The 19,316-nt window shown below is 41.6% G+C and overlaps 1 protein-coding gene across 25 annotated transcripts in view; it reads left to right on the top strand.

Moving 5' to 3' along the window:
* The window catches only part of ttn.2 (titin, tandem duplicate 2), a 176,830-nt gene extending 168,563 nt beyond the window's left edge, over positions 1 to 8,267 (top strand). For all 25 annotated transcript variants that reach the window (XM_058617746.1, XM_058617865.1, XM_058617874.1 and 22 more), the window contains 3 exons: positions 10 to 5,883; positions 5,976 to 6,257; positions 6,914 to 8,267. In XM_058617746.1, coding sequence (XP_058473729.1) covers positions 10 to 5,883; positions 5,976 to 6,257; positions 6,914 to 7,206 — 6,449 coding nt within the window. In that variant the 3' untranslated portion in view covers positions 7,207 to 8,267. The remainder of the gene's footprint in view (positions 1 to 9; positions 5,884 to 5,975; positions 6,258 to 6,913) is intronic.
* The last annotated feature ends 11,049 nt before the right edge of the window (positions 8,268 to 19,316 follow it).

Genomic DNA, 19,316 nt, shown 5'->3' on the forward strand with positions numbered 1-19,316 from the left:
TATTTCCAGTTCCTGCTAAGATCCACCTGCCCAAAGAGCTCCAGGGAATGGGAGCAGTTCATGCCGTCTGTGGAGATAATATCACAATCAAGATTCCCATCTCTGGCAAGCCTGAGCCAGCGATCACTTGGCAGAAGGGTCAGGAGATCCTGTCCAACTCTGTTTACTACCAAGTTATCACCACTAGATCTTTTACCTCCCTGGTCTTCCAGAAGGGGGTGCAGAGGAAAGATACTGGCTACTACGTTATTACTGCAAAGAACAGGTTTGGAACAGACAAGCAAACAATTGAGATGAATGTGGTGGACATACCTGAAGCTCCTAAGGGACTCGTGGTCAGTGACATTTCAAAGGACTCTATCACTCTAACCTGGGAGCCACCAGCCAGCGATGGTGGAAGTGACATCATTAACTACATTGTTGAGAAGTGTCCTACCAGTGGTGACAGGTGGATCCGTGCTGGACAGACCACTGACTGCAGCATCACCATCATCAACATATTTGGAAAGGCCAAGTACCAGTTCCGTGTCCTTGCAGAGAACGAGTTTGGCTTGAGTCCTCCTTCTCAGCCAACAGAGCCAATCACTACAAAAGAAGATAAGTCTGTGATTAGGAACTATGATGAGGAAGTGGATGAAGCCAGAGAAATAATCAAAGGAGAAGCTCCATTCTACAAGGTGAAGGAGTTGTCCTCCAAATACATCATCTCTGAGGAGCTTGCTCGCTGCCAGTTTGGAGCAGTCTACCGCTGCATTGAGATTGCTACAAAGAAGACTTTCATGGCCAAATTCATCAAGGTCAGAGGAACCGACCGAGAGCTGGTTCTCAGGGAGATTGAGGCCCTCAATGTAGCAAGGCACAATAACATCATTTACCTGCATGAGTACTTTGAAAGTATGGAGGAGATTATTCTGATCTTTGAGTTTATATCTGGAGTTGACATCTTTGAACGCCTGGGAACCAGCAACTTTGAGCTAACAGAGCAAGAGATTGTCCGTTACCTGAGACAAGTCTGCTCTGCCCTGAAATTCTTGCACAGCCTCAACTATGGTCACTTTGATATTCGTCCAGACAACATCGTCTATACCACGAGGAGAAGCACCATCATAAAGATTATGGAGATGGGCCAGGCAAGGCTGCTGGTGCCAGGAGAAAACATCAGAATGCTCTTCTCAGCTCCTGAGTACTGTGCCCCTGAGGTTCACCGCCACGACTTAATCACAACTGCCACTGATATGTGGTCTGTTGGTGTTATCGCCTATATTCTGCTCAGTGGCCTCAATCCATTTGCTGCAGAGTCCACTACAAAGATGATTGAGAACATCTCCAACTGTGAGTATGTCTTTGACAGAGAAGCATTTAAGGACATCAGCCTGGAGGCCATGGACTTTGTAGACAGACTTCTAGTCAAGGACAGGAAGCTGCGTATGACAGCCCATGAGGCTATGGAGCACCCATGGCTCAGGATGAAGATTGAGCAGGTCAGCAACAAGACCATCAGGACACTGAGACACAGGAGGTACTACCAGACACTTGTGAAAAAGACAGACACTATTGTATCTGCAGCTCGTGTAGCCTATGGTGGTGCCTTCAAGAACCAGAGAGGACTGGCTGTGGGCAAAGTAAAGATCGGAACTGAGTATCATGGCCTTCGCTCTGGTCCAGTCATGCATGGCTCAGCTGAAGTCGGTGGCTATGTCAAATTTTCTTGCATAATTTCCAACTATGACAAGAGCACACAGGTTTCATGGTATTTCGGCAACCGTCAGCTCCATCCAAGCCCCAAGTACGAGATAACGTACAGTAATGGTTTTGCCAGCATCTATGTGAAGGACATCGAGGACTGTGATGATGGTGTGTACAGATGCAAGGTGGTGAGTGATGATGGAGAAGACAGTGCTTATGGAGAACTCTTTGTTGAGACAGTAAGAAGCATCAGAGAGTATTATGTCAGCCGCACCATCAGGAAACTGAGGAGGAGAGTTGATAGGATTAAACTCCTACAACGACCACCTGAGTTCACCCTGCCTCTCTACAATACCACTGCCTACATTGGCGAAGATGTTCGCTTTGGTGTCACCATTACTGTGCACCCAGATCCTCATGTGACATGGCTCAAGAATGGAGAGAGAATTAAACCAGGTGAGGATGACAGAAAGTACACGTTTGCAAGTGATAAGGGTCTGTACCAGCTGATCATCCACAATCTGGACATGAGCGATGATGCCGAGTACACTGTCATGGCCCACAACAAGTTTGGAGACGACAGCTGCCAAGCCCATCTCACTGTGACACCTCACCTTGTGTCAGCGGAGACCATGAGGCCAATGTTCAAACGCCTGCTGGCTAATGTTGAGTGCAATGAGGGGGATAGCGTCCGTTTTGAACTCAAGGTCTCTGGAGTCCCAACTCCTAATCTGAAATGGGAGAAGGATGGTAAACCCCTAGAGTTTGGTCCCAAGGTGGTTGTCATTCAGCAGGATGTTGATTACCATGTCCTGCACATCAGAGAGACTCTGCTCGAGGATGCTGCTGTGTACAAGGTTACGGCAACTAACTCTGCTGGCTCTGCAAGCTGCCAGGCTACACTGAAGATCAACCGCCTTACCTACACCAGGAGAGAGTATAAGAGTGAGGAGGAAAAATACCTACACGTTCAGAAACAAATTGAAAAGACTAACAAGATGGCTAAGCGAATCGCTGCAACCGAGGAGCACGTACCTTTCAACCCCACCGCACAGGAGGCTCTTAAATTTGCTGCTGACCTGTACAAGCCTGCAGTGAGCACCAAGAACGTGGAAGGGGAATTTGACATCTCAGTTGTGAAGTCTGAGACCAAGAAGCTGGAGGAGGAGAGGAGAATCTTTATGCCATATGAGATACCCGAGCCTTTGGTTCACGATCCCAGAGATCTGGATGAAGACAAGGCCATCAAGCAGTTTGTGCCTCTCTCAGAAATGAAGTGGTACAAGAAGCTGAGAGTCCAGTATGAGCTTCCTGAGAGAATGGAAAGGATTGTGCAGAAGAGGCAGAGACGTATTCGTCTGTCCAGGTGGGAACAGTTCTATGTCATGCCCCTTCCCAGAATCACCGACCAGTACAGGCCAAGGTGGCGTATTCCAAAACTCAGTCTGGATGATCTGGAGACTGTCAGGCCTGCACGCCGTTCACCCTCTCTTGAATCTGAGGTGTCCTTCAGATCCAGGAGGAGATCTCTTGGAGACCTGAGTGATGAAGAGCTGCTGATGCCTGTGGATGACTACATTTCCAGAAGGAGGACAGAGGAAGAGAGAATGAAGCTGGAGGATGAGCTGGAGCTCGGCTTTTCTGCCTCCCCTCCTAGGAGTCCGTGTACATGTCTGGACGATGTTGTGCGTGAAGAGAGGGTGCAGGAAGTCAGACAGCAGGAGGTCAGAAAGCAGGTGGTGGAAGTTGCTGAGACAAAGAAGAAACGTACAATTTCTCAGTACATGAGAAGGAGGAGATCATTGTCTCCCACATACATCGAGCTGATGCGTCCAGTTTCAGAGCTGATCAGACAACCACGTGTCAGACTTGTGGAGGTAGAGGGACAGATTGTAGAAAGGAGGTCTCCCACACCAGAGAGGACTCGCCCACGCTCTCCCAGTCCCATTAGATCTGTTGAGAGGTCTTCCCGTTCCTCCTCCCGGTTTGAACGGTCTGCCCGCTTTGACATCATGTCCCGCTATGAGGCCAGAAAGGCTGCTCTGAAGGCTGAAAGAAAATACCAAGTGGTTAGCCAGACACCTTTCAGCCTTGACCATGCTCCTCGTGTGACTGTCAGGATGCGCTCCCATCGCATTCCAATCGGCCAAGACACCAGATTCACACTGAACGTCCAGGCTAAGCCTGAGGCAGAAGTCCAGTGGTTCCATAACGGAACTGTGATCTTTGAAAGGAGCGAGAAATACATTTTCTCCAACATGAGTGGTGTTTTGTCCATCACTATCCTGAACTGCCAGGATGAGGACAGTGGTACATATCGCTGTGTGTGCTCCAACACAAAGGGAGAGGCATCCGACTACGCCACCCTGGATGTGACAGGAGTCACATGTGCCTACACCACCTTCTCCTCTCGCCGCAGAGACGAGGAAGTTCCTAAACCATATGTCCCTGACGTTACTCGAATTGACCACTATCACACCACCCACTTCCAAGCAGGTTATGCCACCCAGAGCCACTTTGAGGTGGAGGAGAGTAAGTCAAAGTTCACTGAGACACGTGAGGTTGTTGAACGCGAGCGATATGCTGCCTCCTCAGAAAGGTACTCCTCTGCCGAAAGGTATGATGCTTCGCTCAAATACGCCTCAGCTGAGAGGTACTCCTCTGCTGAGAGGTACGATTCATCTGTCAAATATGCCTCAGCAGATTACCTGTCATCTGACTCCTCCTTTTCCTCAGACCAGTATTCTCTAACCAGGAAGCACACCACAACTGAAGCTAAACTTAAGACAGCTTCTGTTGTGTCTGCTGTTTCTGTTTCTGCTGTTTCTGCTGCTGAAGTAGTTTCTGTTGAAAAAACAAAGCCTTCCCTTCCAGCCAGAATCCTCACCAAGCCTCAGTCTGTGACAGTCACAGAGGGAGAAACTGCCATATTCTACTGCGATATTGACGGAGAGCCTGCACCCACTGTAACATGGATGCGTGAGAGCAGAACTATTGTCTCATCTCATAATGTCCAGGTTACTACCACTCAGTACAAATCTAGTTTGGAGATTTCCTCTGTGACCGTGTCAGATGAGGGCAGTTACACAGTGGTGGTAGAGAACTCAGCAGGCAGACAGGAGGCTCACTTCACTCTGACCATTCATAGAGTAGTTGTTAAAGAAGAAGTTAAGGCTGTCAAATCCCATGAACCACCAGTGAAGTCTCCAGAGCCTTCAGCCCCATCCCCTGCTCCCTCCATAACTTCCCCTGTTCCAAGTGTAAAGTCACCTGAACCCAGCGTCAAGTCCCCTGAACCTTCAGTCAAATCACCTGAACCAAGTGTAACTTCTCCTGCTCCGAGTGTGAAGTCACCCGCACCGAGTGTGAAGTCTCCTGAGCCGAGTGTGAAGTCACCCACACCGAGTGTGAAGTCTCCTGAGCCGAGTGTGAAGTCTCCTGAACCTGAGGGAATTAAAACCCCTAGGGGCATTAAGTCCCCTGCGCCATCTGCAGCCTCTCCAGCAACTGGCATAAAATCACCAGCTTCCGGTGTCAAATCTCCTGAACCTGAGGGAGTCAAGTCTCCTCGGGGTATAAAATCCCCAGAGCCCAGACTTAAGTCACCGACAACTATCAAGTCACCTGAACCTGAGGAGGCAAAATCTCCTCGTGGTATCAAATCTCCAGAGCCCACAGGACTCAAGACTCTAAGAGGGTTGAAGTCTCCAGAACCTGCTGGAATCAAAACAGGGATCAAATCCCCCAGGACCCTGAAGTCCCCTGAGCCTGAGGGACTCAAATCACCTCCTAGGATGAAGTCTCCTCCTCCAACGATGTCCCCAAAGAGGGTTGTGTCTCCACCCACAGTCAAATCCCCAACTCCGAAACCTCCCAAGATCCTCAGTCAGCTAACAGCCGAGGCCTGTGAGGGTTCGGTGAGGATGTCCTGTGTCTGCGAGAGCACCATCAGGGAGGTGGTATGGTACGTTAGTGGGAGGAGACTCTCGCAGAGCAGTCGCTTTGAAATGAAACAGTCTGAAGGCTCCTGCAGCCTCTTAATCCGCGATCTGATGGACAGTGATCAGGGAGAGTACGTCTGTGAGATGACCTCAGAGGGAGGAGTCGCCAAATCCTCCTTCTCTTTCACCGGACAGGTGTTCCAGTCCATACGCATGAAGGTCACCGCCTACCGTGAGCAGCAACTGGCACTTAAAGGTGAGCACATTATTACACAGTCTTAACTAACGTTAATGTCACATTGTGGAGAGGATTTGTCCATTTATCATCTCCATCTTTACCCTGAACAGGATCAATGATGATGAGTCACAAAGAATCATCATCATCCACAAGCTCGTCCATGATGATGAGGAAAGAAGTCCACACCATGGAGGAGTCGTCCTCCTCCTTTTCATCCTCCTCCCAGCAGGCTATGATGTCATCCATGATGGAGTCCAGTGCCTTCAGCAGCATGGCGGCCGAGATGAAGCTTGAGACCATGTCCATGTCCAGCTCGTCTTCAATGGCGTCTGAGTCATACGCAATAGGCTCTAGCAGCCTCACTGAGATGGGATCTTCATTCAGAGCGATTGGTAAGAGGACGTGTTCCTGTGAGCGCCCCCTGCTGCTGAGAACTCAGCCAGCTCACTCTCAGTGAGAACATGGCCGCCAGACTCAGCCACTAAAACCTACATCAGCTTAAGTTTAAGGAAACTGAAGTTTGTAAACCACTCACTCTCCCACACCAAAGCCCATAGAGAAAACCAGTCATTTTAACATCACACACACACACACTGCTGCCTCCATCAATAAGTTCAAATGTCTGATTTTGTCACTGTTTGAAATCCAACATTCAGATTAACCTCAGTGACACAAAGTGACCACACGAGGCAGCAGAGGAGCAGCAGCTCCTGTGTCCCCGCAGCTAAAATCACTGATTTTAGCTGCGGGGTTTGGTGTGGGAAAGTGAGTGGTTTACAAACTTCAGTTTCCTGTTGGAAAAGTCAGTCTAACAGTGAGATAAAGACATGAACGTGTGACGTAGATATCGTAGAGACTTAAACTGACGGAGATTTTATGACACAAGTCTTAAAACCATTTTCATGTTTTCACCGAGAAAGTTCCTTCCTGTTTTCTGCAGGTTCCAGAAACAGTTTCAAATATCTCGTACAATTCACTTAGCAAAGTAAGCTGGTTTTCTTTTTCTTCTTGAATGTAAAAGTGGTTCTGTTCCTGCTGTGGTTTCCAGGTTGTGCTCCCAGGATCGAGGCTCTGCCGGAGGACATCAGCATGGAGGTGGGCAAAGTCCTGACTCTGTCCTGCGCCTTCTCTGGTGACGCTAAGAAAATCGAGTGGTCCCGCGGTGGCAAAACCATCGAGGTGACCGCAGGCGGACGCTTCCACATAGAGACTTCGGAGGATTTGACCACCCTCATCATCACTGGCGTCAGAGAGGAAGACGCAGGAACTTATACCCTGAAACTGTCCAACGAGCTCGGATCCGACTCAGCGAGCGTTCACATTAGCATTCGATCGGTGTAGAAAAAACAAAAAAACTCATCTTCCCCTTTTCCTCTTTTTCCATGTCTATGTTTATTTATAAATTCAGCAAAAAGCACCGACGTGATAAAGAATCTCCATTTCTCTTCTTGTAAATATGAACAATTTTTGTACCAAACGTGACATTAATTTATGCCAAACTAGACTCAAGTCTAACGTTGTTATAAAATGTGCCATATTGGATAAATATGACTTAGGATTTTTGATCCATTTTTCTTTGACATGTACATAATGTATATAGCCGAATTGAACGGTTATGGGAAATGTATGCATTGTTATTTATGACAATAATATGAACTGAAACAGAATGAAACTGAATGTGGTTTAACAGGAGAAAGTTCCACGAGGAACGAATACCCTGTCCAACCAAGAAACTAAACTCTGTGCCTCAACGATACGTTGAAGTCTAAGATTGCCTCGGCAGGTAGAGAGGCTCCCTGCCGATGTTTCCTCGATTAGAGACGCGATAGAAACCAGAGCTCGAGGTCCTGAGCGCTGTTTGCCTTTACCCTCGTGTAAGCAGCGCAACTGGACCTCGAGCTGCGACTGATGATGTCAGAACCGCCGTTTTCACGACCTGCTCATAGTGCGAGCGGCCTGCACTCCCTGAGCGCCGATGTTTCTTTTTCTTTTGTTTTGTGCTCCGCCTCTGGCCAACAACCGCTCACTCTGGCTCCGCCCTCATAACACACACCTGACAATCACGTGAAGAAGAAGATAAAGAAAAAAAGTGGTGTCCGTCGTGCGCTCGTTGGCAGGGGCGGAGCTTCCTCCCGGAGGCTGCAGTGTGTTTGTGTGTTAGTTTGTAGAGAAGTTCACCTGTCAGACAGGGGGCGCCGCAGAGCGGAGGAGTTGCAGCCAGACAACAAGCCTGTGCTGCGTTAGAAGGAGGCGTGGTCTGGCATGGAGGAGGCGGGGTCTGGTGAGTCGCCCCGCAGCGTTTTGATTTGATTGAAGTTAGAGTTTGTAGCGTTGAATATTTTCGCAGCCTCCTCGAGTTTTTCTCCGATGATTGATTTAATAAAGCATGAAACAGCACAACATCACTGTGTTTGTGTTTATTTTTTTATTATAAAGTCATAAACATCATCATCTCTGAGCCTGAAACTTTTTTAAACTTTAAACTCAACAAAACAACAAAGAACTTTTATTCACACAATAATATTTTATTGATTATTATGTTTTTATGTGACTTTTCTTTTATTATGACATTTTATTACTTTTATAATAATAACAAATAGAATAAATAAAAACATTTGTATGTATATTAATTTATAAAATACATTTATGAACCTTTTTCTTCTGAAAACCTTCAGTGTAGAATTGTTGCGGTTATTGTCTGTGGCCACTGGGGGGCAGTGTAACCATTCTCAGAAACACTGATGCAATTTATGAACAGGACTAAAAAAAACATGTGAAGTATTAATGAACAGCTTTGAGAAAATATTTTAAACAAACAAAAGCTTCTCAGTTTTATTTGGATCTACATTTTTATAGTTGTGATTTTGTATCTTTTCTCAGACAATATTTAATCTTTTCTTGATTCTGATATTTTTATTTTGAATGGTTTATAATTTATTTAAAACATTTTAACTCCTAATTTTCCATTACCGATTTTTCAACATCAGTGAAAAACAGAAACAACGTTAAGATTTATACTTTATTAATCCCCTTAGGGAAATTGTTTCTCTGCATTTGACCCATCGTAGAATTAGGAGCAGTGGGCTGCCACACTGAGTAGCGCCCGGGGAGCAATGGGGGTTGGGTACCTTGCTCAGGGTTACCCTAGCCCTTTTGACCTGGTGGGGACTTGAACCGGCAACTTTTTTGTCACATTTTGGACGACATACTAAAGCATGACTTTTTTGAGTGATTTTGGACAACATACTAAGCTATGACTTTTTTGTCAAATTGTGGACGACATACTATACTATGACTTTTTTGAGTGATTTTGAACGACATACTATACTATGACCTTTTTGTCACATTTTGGACGACATACTAGACTATGACTTTTTTTGTCCCATTTTGGATGACAATACTATGACTTTTGTGAGTGATTTTGGACGACATACTATACTATGATTTTTTTGTCACATTTTGGAGGACATACTATACTATGACTTTTTTAGTGATTTTGGACGACATACTATACTATGACTTTTTTGAGTGATTTTGAACGACATACTATACTATGACTTTTTTGTCACATTTTGGATGACATACTATACTATGACTTTTTTTAGTGATTTTGGACGACAAACTATACTATGACTTTTTTGAGTGATTTTGAACGACATACTATACTATGACCTTTTTGTCACATTTTGGACGACATACTAGACTATGACTTTTTTAGTGATTTTGGACGACATACTAAGGTATGACTTTTTGTCCCATTTTGGACGACATACTATACTATGATGATGCCATCAATATGGGTCTGCATTACATCCTGCATCACCTCGACTCCCCAGGGACATATGCTAGGATCCTGTTTGTGGACTTCAGCTCGGCGTTCAACACCATCATCCCGGACATCCTGCACTCCAAACTCACCCAGCTCTCCGTCTCAGCCCCCACCTGTCAGTGGATTACAAACTTCCTCACAGATAGGAGCCAGCAGGTGAGACTGGGGAAAATCACTTCCAGCACCCGGACAATCAGCACTGGCGCCCCCCAGGGATGTGTGCTCTCCCCACTGCTCTTCTCCCTCTATACTAATGACTGCACCTCGAGTGACCCATCTGTCAAACTCCTGAAGTTTGCAGACGACACAACAGTCATCGGCCTCATCCGGGACGGTGACGAGTCTGCATACAGACGGGAGGTGGAACAACTGGTCCTCTGGTGTGGTCAGAACAACCTGGAGCTGAACACGCTCAAAACTGTGGAGATGACAGTGGACTTCAGGAGTAACTCCCCTGCTCTGCCCCCCCTCACCATCCTCAATAACACTGTGTCTGCTGTGGAAACCTTCAGGTTTCTAGGATCCACCATCTCCCATGACCTAAAGTGGGCACCAAACATCGACTCCATAGTCAAAAAGGCCCAGCAGAGGCTTTACTTCCTGCGACAGCTCAGGAAGTACAACCTGCCCCAGGAGCTGCTGATCCAGTTCTACACAGCAATAGTCCAGTCTGTTCTCTGCACCTCCATCACCGTTTGGTTTGCATCAGCCACCAAACAGGACAGAAACAGACTGAATCGCACCATCAGGACTGCAGAGAGAATCATTGGTGTCAAACTGCCCACCATCCAGGACTTGAACACATCCAGAGTCAAGAAACGGGCAGGTAGTATCTCTGCAGATCCATCACATCCCGGAAATAACCTGTTTGATCTTCTTCCCTCTGGCAGGCGTTACAGAACACTGTACACCAAAACTGCTAGACACAAGAACAGTTTCTTCCCCCAGGCCGTCACATTACTGAACACTTGACCAGTTTATTTGTTTACTTATCTATTCACTATCTGCACTTTATCGTTTATATATATATATATTTAAAAATAAACCGGACCTCTGGTCACCTTTTTTATTCACTCTTGTCAAATGTATGTTAAGTTATGTTGATGTCTATGTTTCATGTACAGCGTGTGTTTGAAAAACCGGAGTCGAATTCCTTGTATGTGTTACATACTTGGCCAATAAAGCTGATTCTGATTCTGATTCTGATTCTGATGACTTTTTTTAGTGATTTTGGACAACATACTATACTATGACTTTTTTTAGTGATTTTGGACGACATACTATACTATGACTTTTTTGAGTGATTTTGAACGACATACTATACTATGACTTTTTTGTCACATTTTGGATGACATTCTATACTATGACTTTTTTGTCACATTTTGGATGACATACTATACTATGACTTTTTTTAGTGATTTTGGACGACAAACTATACTATGACTTTTTTGAGTGATTTTGAACGACATACTATACTATGACTTTTTTGTCACATTTTGGACAACATTCTATACTATGACTTTTTTCTCACATTTTGGATGACTATACTATGACTTTTTTGTCACATTTTGGACGACATACTATACTATGACTTTTTTGTCACATTTTGGACGACATACTAAAGTATGAATTTTTTGTCACATTTTGGATGACACTATACTATGACTTTTTTTACATTTTGGACGAGATACTTAACTCTGACTTTTTTGAGTGATTTTGGACGACATACTATACTATGATTTTTTTGTCACATTTTGGACATACCAAAGCATGACTTTTGTGTCAAATTTTGGAAAACATACTATACTATGACTTTTTTGAGTGATTTTGGACGACATACTATGCTGTGATTTTTTTGTCACATTTTGGACGACATACTAAACTATGACTTTTTTGTCAAATTTTGGACGACATACTAAACGATGACTTTTTTGTCACACTTTGGACGACATACTAAAGTATGACTTTTTTGTCTCATTTTGGAGGACATACTAAACTATGACTTTTTTGTCTCATTTTGGACGACATACTAAAGTAAGACTTTTTTGTCACATTTTGGACGACATACTAAAGTATGACTTTTTGTCTAATTTTGAGGACATACTAAACTATGACTTTTTTGTCTCATTTTGGACGACATACTAAAGTAAGACTTTTTTGTCACATTTTGGACAACATACTAAAGTAAGACTTTTTTGTCTCATTTTGGACGACACTCATTTTGGACGACATACTAAAGTATGACTTTTTTGTCTCATTTTGGAGGACATACTAAACTATGACTTTTTGTCTCATTTTGGACGACATACTAAAGTAAGACCTTTTTGTCACATTTTGGACGACATACTAAACTATGACTTTTATCTCATTTTGGACAACATACTAAAGTAAGACTTTTTTGTCACATTTTGGACAACATACTAAAGTAAGACTTTTATCTCATTTTGGACAACATACTAAAGTAAGACTTTTATCTCATTTTGGACAACATACTAAAGTAAGACTTTTTTTTCACATTTTGGATGACATACTAAAGTAAGACTTTTTTGTCACATTTTGGACGACATACTAAACTATGACTTTGTCAAATTTTGGACGACATACTAAACTTTGACTTTTTTGTCACACTTTGGACGACATACTAAAGTATGACTTTTTTGTCTCATTTTGGAGGACATACTAAACTATGACTTTTTTATCTCATTTTGGACAACACAACGTAAGACTTTTTTGTCACATTTTGGAGGACATACTAAACTATGACTTTTTTGTCTCATTTTGGACGACATACTAAACAATGACTTTTTTGTAACATTTTGGATTACATACTAAAGTATGACTTTTTTGTCACATTTTGGACGACATACTAAAGTATGACTTTTTGTCACATTTTGGACGACATACTAAAGTATGACTTTTTTGTCAAATCTTGGACGACATACTAAACTATGACTTTTTTGTCACAATTTGGACGACATACTAAAGTAAGACTTTTTTGTCACATTTTGGAGGACATACTAAACTATGACTTTTCTGTCTCATTTTGGACAACATACTAAAGCATGACTTTTTTGTCACATTTTGGACAACATACTAAAGTAAGACTTTTTTGTCACATTTTGGACGACATACTAAAGTAAGACTTTTTTGTCACATTTTGGACGACATACTAAAGTATGACTTTATTGTCACATTTTGGACGACATACTAGACTATGACTTTTTTGTCACATTTTGGACAACATACTAAAGTAAGACATTTTTGTCACATTTTGGACAACATACTAAAGTAAGACTTTTATCTCATTTTGGACGACATACTAAAGTAAGCAGTTTTTTGTCACATTTTGGACGACATACTAAACTATGACTTTTTTGTCACATTTTGGATAACATACTTAAGTATGACTTTTTTGTCAAATCTTGGACGACATACTAAACTATGACTATTTTGTCACATTTTGGACAACATACTAAAGTAATACTTTTTTGTCACATTTTGGACAACATACTTAAGTAAGACTTTTATCTCATTTTGGACAACATACTAAAGTAAGACTTTTTTGTCAAATTTTGGACGACATACTAAAGTAAGACTTTTTTGTCACATTTTGGACAACATACTAAAGTAAGACTTTTTTGTCTCATTTTGGACGACACTCATTTTGGACAACATACTAAAGTAAGACCTTTTTGTCACATTTTGGACGACATACTAAACTATGACTTATATCTCATTTTGGACAACATACTAAAGTAAGACTTTTTTGTCACATTTTGGACAACATACTAAAGTAAGACTTTTATCTCATTTTGGACAACATACTAAAGTAAGACTTTTATCTCATTTTGGACAACATACTAAAGTAAGACTTTTTTGTCACACTGGACGACATACTAAAGTATGACTTTTTTGTCTCATTTTGGAGGACATACTAAACTATGACTTTTTTATCTCATTTTGGACAACACAACGTAAGACTTTTTTGTCACATTTTGGAGGACATACTAAACTATGACTTTTTTATCTCATTTTGGACGACATACTAAACTATGACTTTTTTGTAACATTTTGGACGACATATGACTTTTTTGTCACATTTTGGACGACATACTAAAGTATGACTTTTTTGTCACATTTTGGACAACATACTAAAGTATGACTTTTTGTCACATTTTGGACAACATACTAAGGTATGACTTTTTTGACAAAAAAGTCATAGTATAGTATGTCATCCAAAATCACTCAAAAAAGTCATAGTATAGTATGTCTTCCAAAATTTGACAAAAAAGTCATAGTTAAGTATGTCGTCCAAAATGTGACAAAAAAATCATAGTATAGTATGTCGTCCAAAATCACTCAAAAAAGTCATAGTATAGTATTTCTTCCAAAATTTGACAAAAAAGTCATAGTTAAGTATGTCGTCCAAAATGTGACAAAAAAGTCATAGTATAGTAAGTTGTCCAAAATGTGACAAAAAAGTCATAGTTAAGTACGTCGTCCAAAATGTGACAAAAAAGTCTTACTTTAGTATGTTGTCCAAAATGAGATAAAAGTCTTACTTTAGTATGTTGTCCAAAATGAGATAAAAGTCATACTTTAGTATGTTGTCCAAAATGTGACAAAAAAGTCTTACTTTAGTATGTCGTCCAAAATGAGATAAAAGTCTTACTTTAGTATGTTGTCCAAAATGTGACAAAAAAGTCTTACTTTAGTATGTCGTCCAAAATGAGACAAAAAGGTCTTACTTTAGTATGTCGTCCAAAATATGACAAAAAGGTCTTATTTTAGTATGTTGTCCAAAATGAGATAAAGTCTTACTTTAGTATGTCGTCCAAAATTTGAGAAAAAGGTCTTACTTTAGTATGTCGTCCAAAATTTGAGAAAAAGGTCTTACTTTAGTATGTTTTCCAAAATGAGACAAAAAAGTCATACTTTAGAATGTCGTCCAAAATGTGACAAAAAAAGTCTTGCTTTAGTATGTCGTCCAAAATTTGAAAAAAGTCATACTTTAGTATGTCATCCAAATTGTGACAAAAACTTCATAGTTTAGTATGTCCTCCAAAATGTGACAAAAAATCTTACTTTAGTATGTCGTCCAAATTGTGACAAAAAAGTCATAGTTTAGTATGTCGTCCAAGATTTGACAAAAAAGTCATACTTTAGTATGTTGTCCAAAATGTGACAAAAAAGTCATAGTTTAGTATGTCGTCCAAAATGTGACAAAAAAGTCATAATTTAGTATGTCGTCCAAATTGTGACAAAAACGTCATGGTTTAGTATGTCGTCCAAAATGTGACAAAAAAGTCATACTTTAGTTGTCGTCCAAAATGTGACAAAAAAGTCATAGTATAGTATGTCGTCCAAAATGTGACAAAAAACGTCTTACTTTAGTATGTTGTCCAAAATGAGATGAAAGTCTTACTTTGGTATGTCATCCAAAATGTGACAAAAAAGTCATGCTTTAGTATGTTGTCCAAAATGAGAAAAAAAAGTCATAGTTAGTGCCTGCAGCTGCAAGGCATTCTAGTGAGAACCCTAGGGTTCTCACTAGAATGCCTTGCGCTGCAAGGCATCTCTTGTAATCGTGCGCGTTTATTAGTGCCTGCAGCTGCAAGGCATTCTAGTGAGAACCCTAGGGTTCTCACTAGAATGCCTTGCGCTGCAAGCATCTCTTGTTATCCTGCGCGTTTATTAGTGCCTGCAGCTGCAAGGCATTCTAGTGAGAACCCTAGGGTTCTCACTAGAATGCCTTGCGCTGCAAGCATCTCTTGTTATCCTGCGCGTTTATTAGTGCCTGCAGCTGCAAGGCATTCTAGTGAGAACCCTAGGGTTCTCACTAGAATGCCTTGCGCTGCAAGGCATCTCTTGTAATCGTGCGCGTTTATTAGGTGCCTGCAGCCACAAGGCATACTAGTCAGAACTCCCCAGAGTTCTCACTAGAATGCATTGTGCTGCGAGCACATCTTGTAATCCTACGCGTTTATTCTTCTTCTTCTTCTCGCGCCCCCCCAAAAGTTTGGCGCGCTTCTCCTCCCGCAGTTTTCAGAAACCCCCAACACAAGTTACATCAAAACGTGCGCCTTGACCGGGAATGGTGTGCTATGACTTTTATAAGGGTTTCCCGTAACCATGGCGACAGAAATCGTGAAAATGTAAAATAATTTCCACTCACACAATAATGGGAAACCGAAAACAACCAAGCCCACTTTGGAGCATCACAGTGTCGTCATACTTTAACGCAGAAACGTGGTTGGAACTTTAAACGGGTCACAAGACTTGGGACTTTTCTGACCTAAGTCGACATTTTGATCCATGTTACGGTTTTTAAACAATCGCAGTTTACGTTTTGTACTTTTTTTTTACGTTTTCAGATTTTATAATGATTGTGTGTGTGGTCTGGAAAGTGTGGGGGCGGATCGCTAGAGTGTGCCACTCTAGCGAGATCCAGCAAAATAATCACCAAAAATCTCTAAACAAACTCTTCTCCTGCCCACAATTTTCAACCTACACTGATAATTTTTACATCAAAATGTTGCCATGGGTGTCGTGTAACCCTGTGTGTGTTTTCATGTTCATATGACTTGTAGTTTTTCTTAAAATCACCTCAAAGCGCAGAGAGTTATGGTCACACTCTCCATTCACTCCCATGTTAAAATGTCTGCTTTGGAGTTGTGGAAAAATCAACCCGAGGGTGATTTTAAAACTGTGATTCCTCTGTCAATTCAAGCCCGTTTGTCACAAATTTTGAGATGGGAGCAGCTGAAAGCCTCCTGACGCTCACAAACCAAAAATTGTATCTCTATCATCAACCGTTCTTGAAATATGACAACTTTAAAACATGCTGTTTTCTCTGTTCTCAGAGAGAGTTTTGGAGAGATAGGGACAGGTGTGTGCGTGCGTGTGTGTGCGTGTGTAAGGAGAAGAGGGGACTTAGGGAGGGGCTTGTAATAAGTCTCTCTGTATTGAATTGCTATTCTTCCACGCAAAACTTTGGCGCGCTACTCCTCCCACAGTTTTAAGAACACCCCCACACATGTTATATCAAAACGTGCGCCTTGGCCAGGAATGGTGTGCTATGTCTTTTCTAAGCGTTTCGAGTAACCATGGCCACAGAAATCGTAAAAAACTGCGAAATAACCTCCACTCACACAATAATGGGAAATGTGTGCGCTGCTTCAGTGACGGACTCTGCTGAGATTCACAAATAATCAGAGAAATCTCTAAACAAACTCTTCTCCTGCCCACAATTTCCAACCTACACTGACAATTTTTACACTAAAACGTGGCCATGGTTGTCGTCTAACCCTGTGTGTTTTTTAATTTTCATATGACATGTAGTTTTTCTTAAAATCACCTACATCCATATATATATGTATATATATACACACACACGTATTTGTGTGTGTATATATATATGTATGTATATATGTGTGTCTGTGTGTATATGTGTATATATGTATATGTGTGTGTATGTATTTGTGTGTGTGTATATATATATATGTTCATTAATGTGAATATGAAACCAATTAATCACACATACACAGACAGACTGCAATTGTATAGATGTTCATCAATGCCCCCTGTGTAGATCTACAGTATGTGTGTATATATGTTCATTAATGTGAACCCCCCTCTCTCTGTGTGTGTGTGTGTGTGTGTGTATATGTGTATATGTGTTCATCAATGTTAATATATAAAAACGATTAATCAAAATCAGTTAAATGTAAACGTTAGTGCTCTTTATTCAGAAAACCCTCATGTCACATCTGCATTTCAGGATCTGGTTATTATAGACACAGATTAAATGTTAAATGTAAATATTTCAATATTTATCAACACAGTAACAGTGTTACACATATTACTAGCTGTAAACACTCGGCATTAGAAAAATACATACGTTGGTTTGGTGCTTACTTATATCCTAAACATAAGGAGTAAAAATTAATAATCATCACTTTAAAAGTTACATGTTTTTGGTGTGTGTTCTATAATACTAAGGTGGTGGATTGATGTTCATGGAGAGGTTATTGTGTTAACTATATTATTATTATTATTATTATTATTATTATTATTATTAAGAGCTGATTATATTCTGGTCACAGCCTCCATGCACTTACATGTTAAATGTCTGCTTTGGAGTTCTGCAAAAATGATTTTAAAACTGTGATTTCTCTGTCAATTTTTGTCACAAACTTAAATGTGGCAGCTGCCGAAAGCCTCCTGACGCTCACAAACCAAAAATTTTATCTCTATCATCAACCGTTCTTAAAATATGACAACTTTAAAACATGCTGTTTTCTCTGCTTCTCAGAGATTTGGGAGAACTGCAGGTGTGTGTGTGTAATTGTCTCTGCATGTATGTGTGTGGCAGAGGGTGTGGTGTTCAAATCATCACAACACCACAGTGTCACACTGTGATTGGTCAATGCTTGAAGCTTCTAGCAGTTTCTATGAAAGTTAGGCAGAGGTGTCTGTGTGTGTGTGTGCTTGGCAGAGGGTGTGTCGTTCAATCTTCACTCTCTGTATGTGTGTGGCAGAGGGTGTGGTGCTCAATCGTCACACCACCTTCACGTCACACTGTGATTGGTCAGTGCTTGAAGCTCCCGCCTCCCTACTATAAATAACCTGGACCCGCTGGCATCGCCCCCTTTGCTTCTAGCAGTTTCTGTGAAAGGCATTGGATTTGTTGGATAACTTTGTGGGAGACTTTGGAATACCTTTTTGGACCATTTCATCGAATCTACATCGTTTGAGGACATTACCGGATCTCTTCTCGACCTTCTTCAGCTTAACAACTGGTGAGTTATCTTATTAATTAAGTAATTTGGTTTTGTGTGTGCGTGCGTGTGTGAGAGAAATGCTCTTAATGTGGCCGGTTCATTTGAAGTTGTTGTAATATTGTGTGGGAAGTTACTGCTTTTCAGTTTAATGTGTGTTGTTGTTGAGTTTTAATCCGAGTGTATTTTAAAGTCGTGCTAGAGTCGATGGACTGCGCTGTGTTTTTTTTTTTTTTTTTCGCGGGGTTCGCTGGCTTCATGTGTGTGTGCGTGTGTGACAGAAATGCTCTTAATGTGGCCGGTTCATTTGAGATTGTTGTAATATTGTGTGGGAAGTTACTGCTTTTCAGTTTAATGTGTGTTGTTGTAGAGTTTTAATCCGAGTGTATTTTAAAGTCGTGCTAGAGTCGATGGACTGCAGTGTGTTTTGTTTTTTTTCGCGGGCTTCGCTGGCTTCATGTGTGTGTGCGTGTGTGAGAGAAATGCTCTTAATGTGGCCGTTCCATTTGAGATTGTTGTAATATTGTGTGGGAAGTAACTGCTTTTCAGTTTAATGTGTGTTGTTGTAGAGTTTTAATCCGAGTGTATTTTAAAGTCGTGCTAGAGTCGATGGACTGCAGTGTGTTTTTTTTTCTTTCGCGGGCTTCGCTGGCTTCATGTGTGTGTGCGTGTGTGAGAGAAATGCTCTTAATGTGGCCGTTCCATTTGAGATTGTTGTAATATTGTGTGGGAAGTTACTGCTTTTCAGTTTAATGTCAATGTCAATCAATGTGAATATGAAACCAATAATCATACATACACAGACATACTGCAATTGTATAGATGTTCATCAATGCCCCATG

The sequence above is a fragment of the Solea solea genome, chromosome 2, assembly GCF_958295425.1.
Source record: "Solea solea chromosome 2, fSolSol10.1, whole genome shotgun sequence".
Taxonomy (NCBI): Eukaryota; Metazoa; Chordata; class Actinopteri; order Pleuronectiformes; family Soleidae; genus Solea; species Solea solea.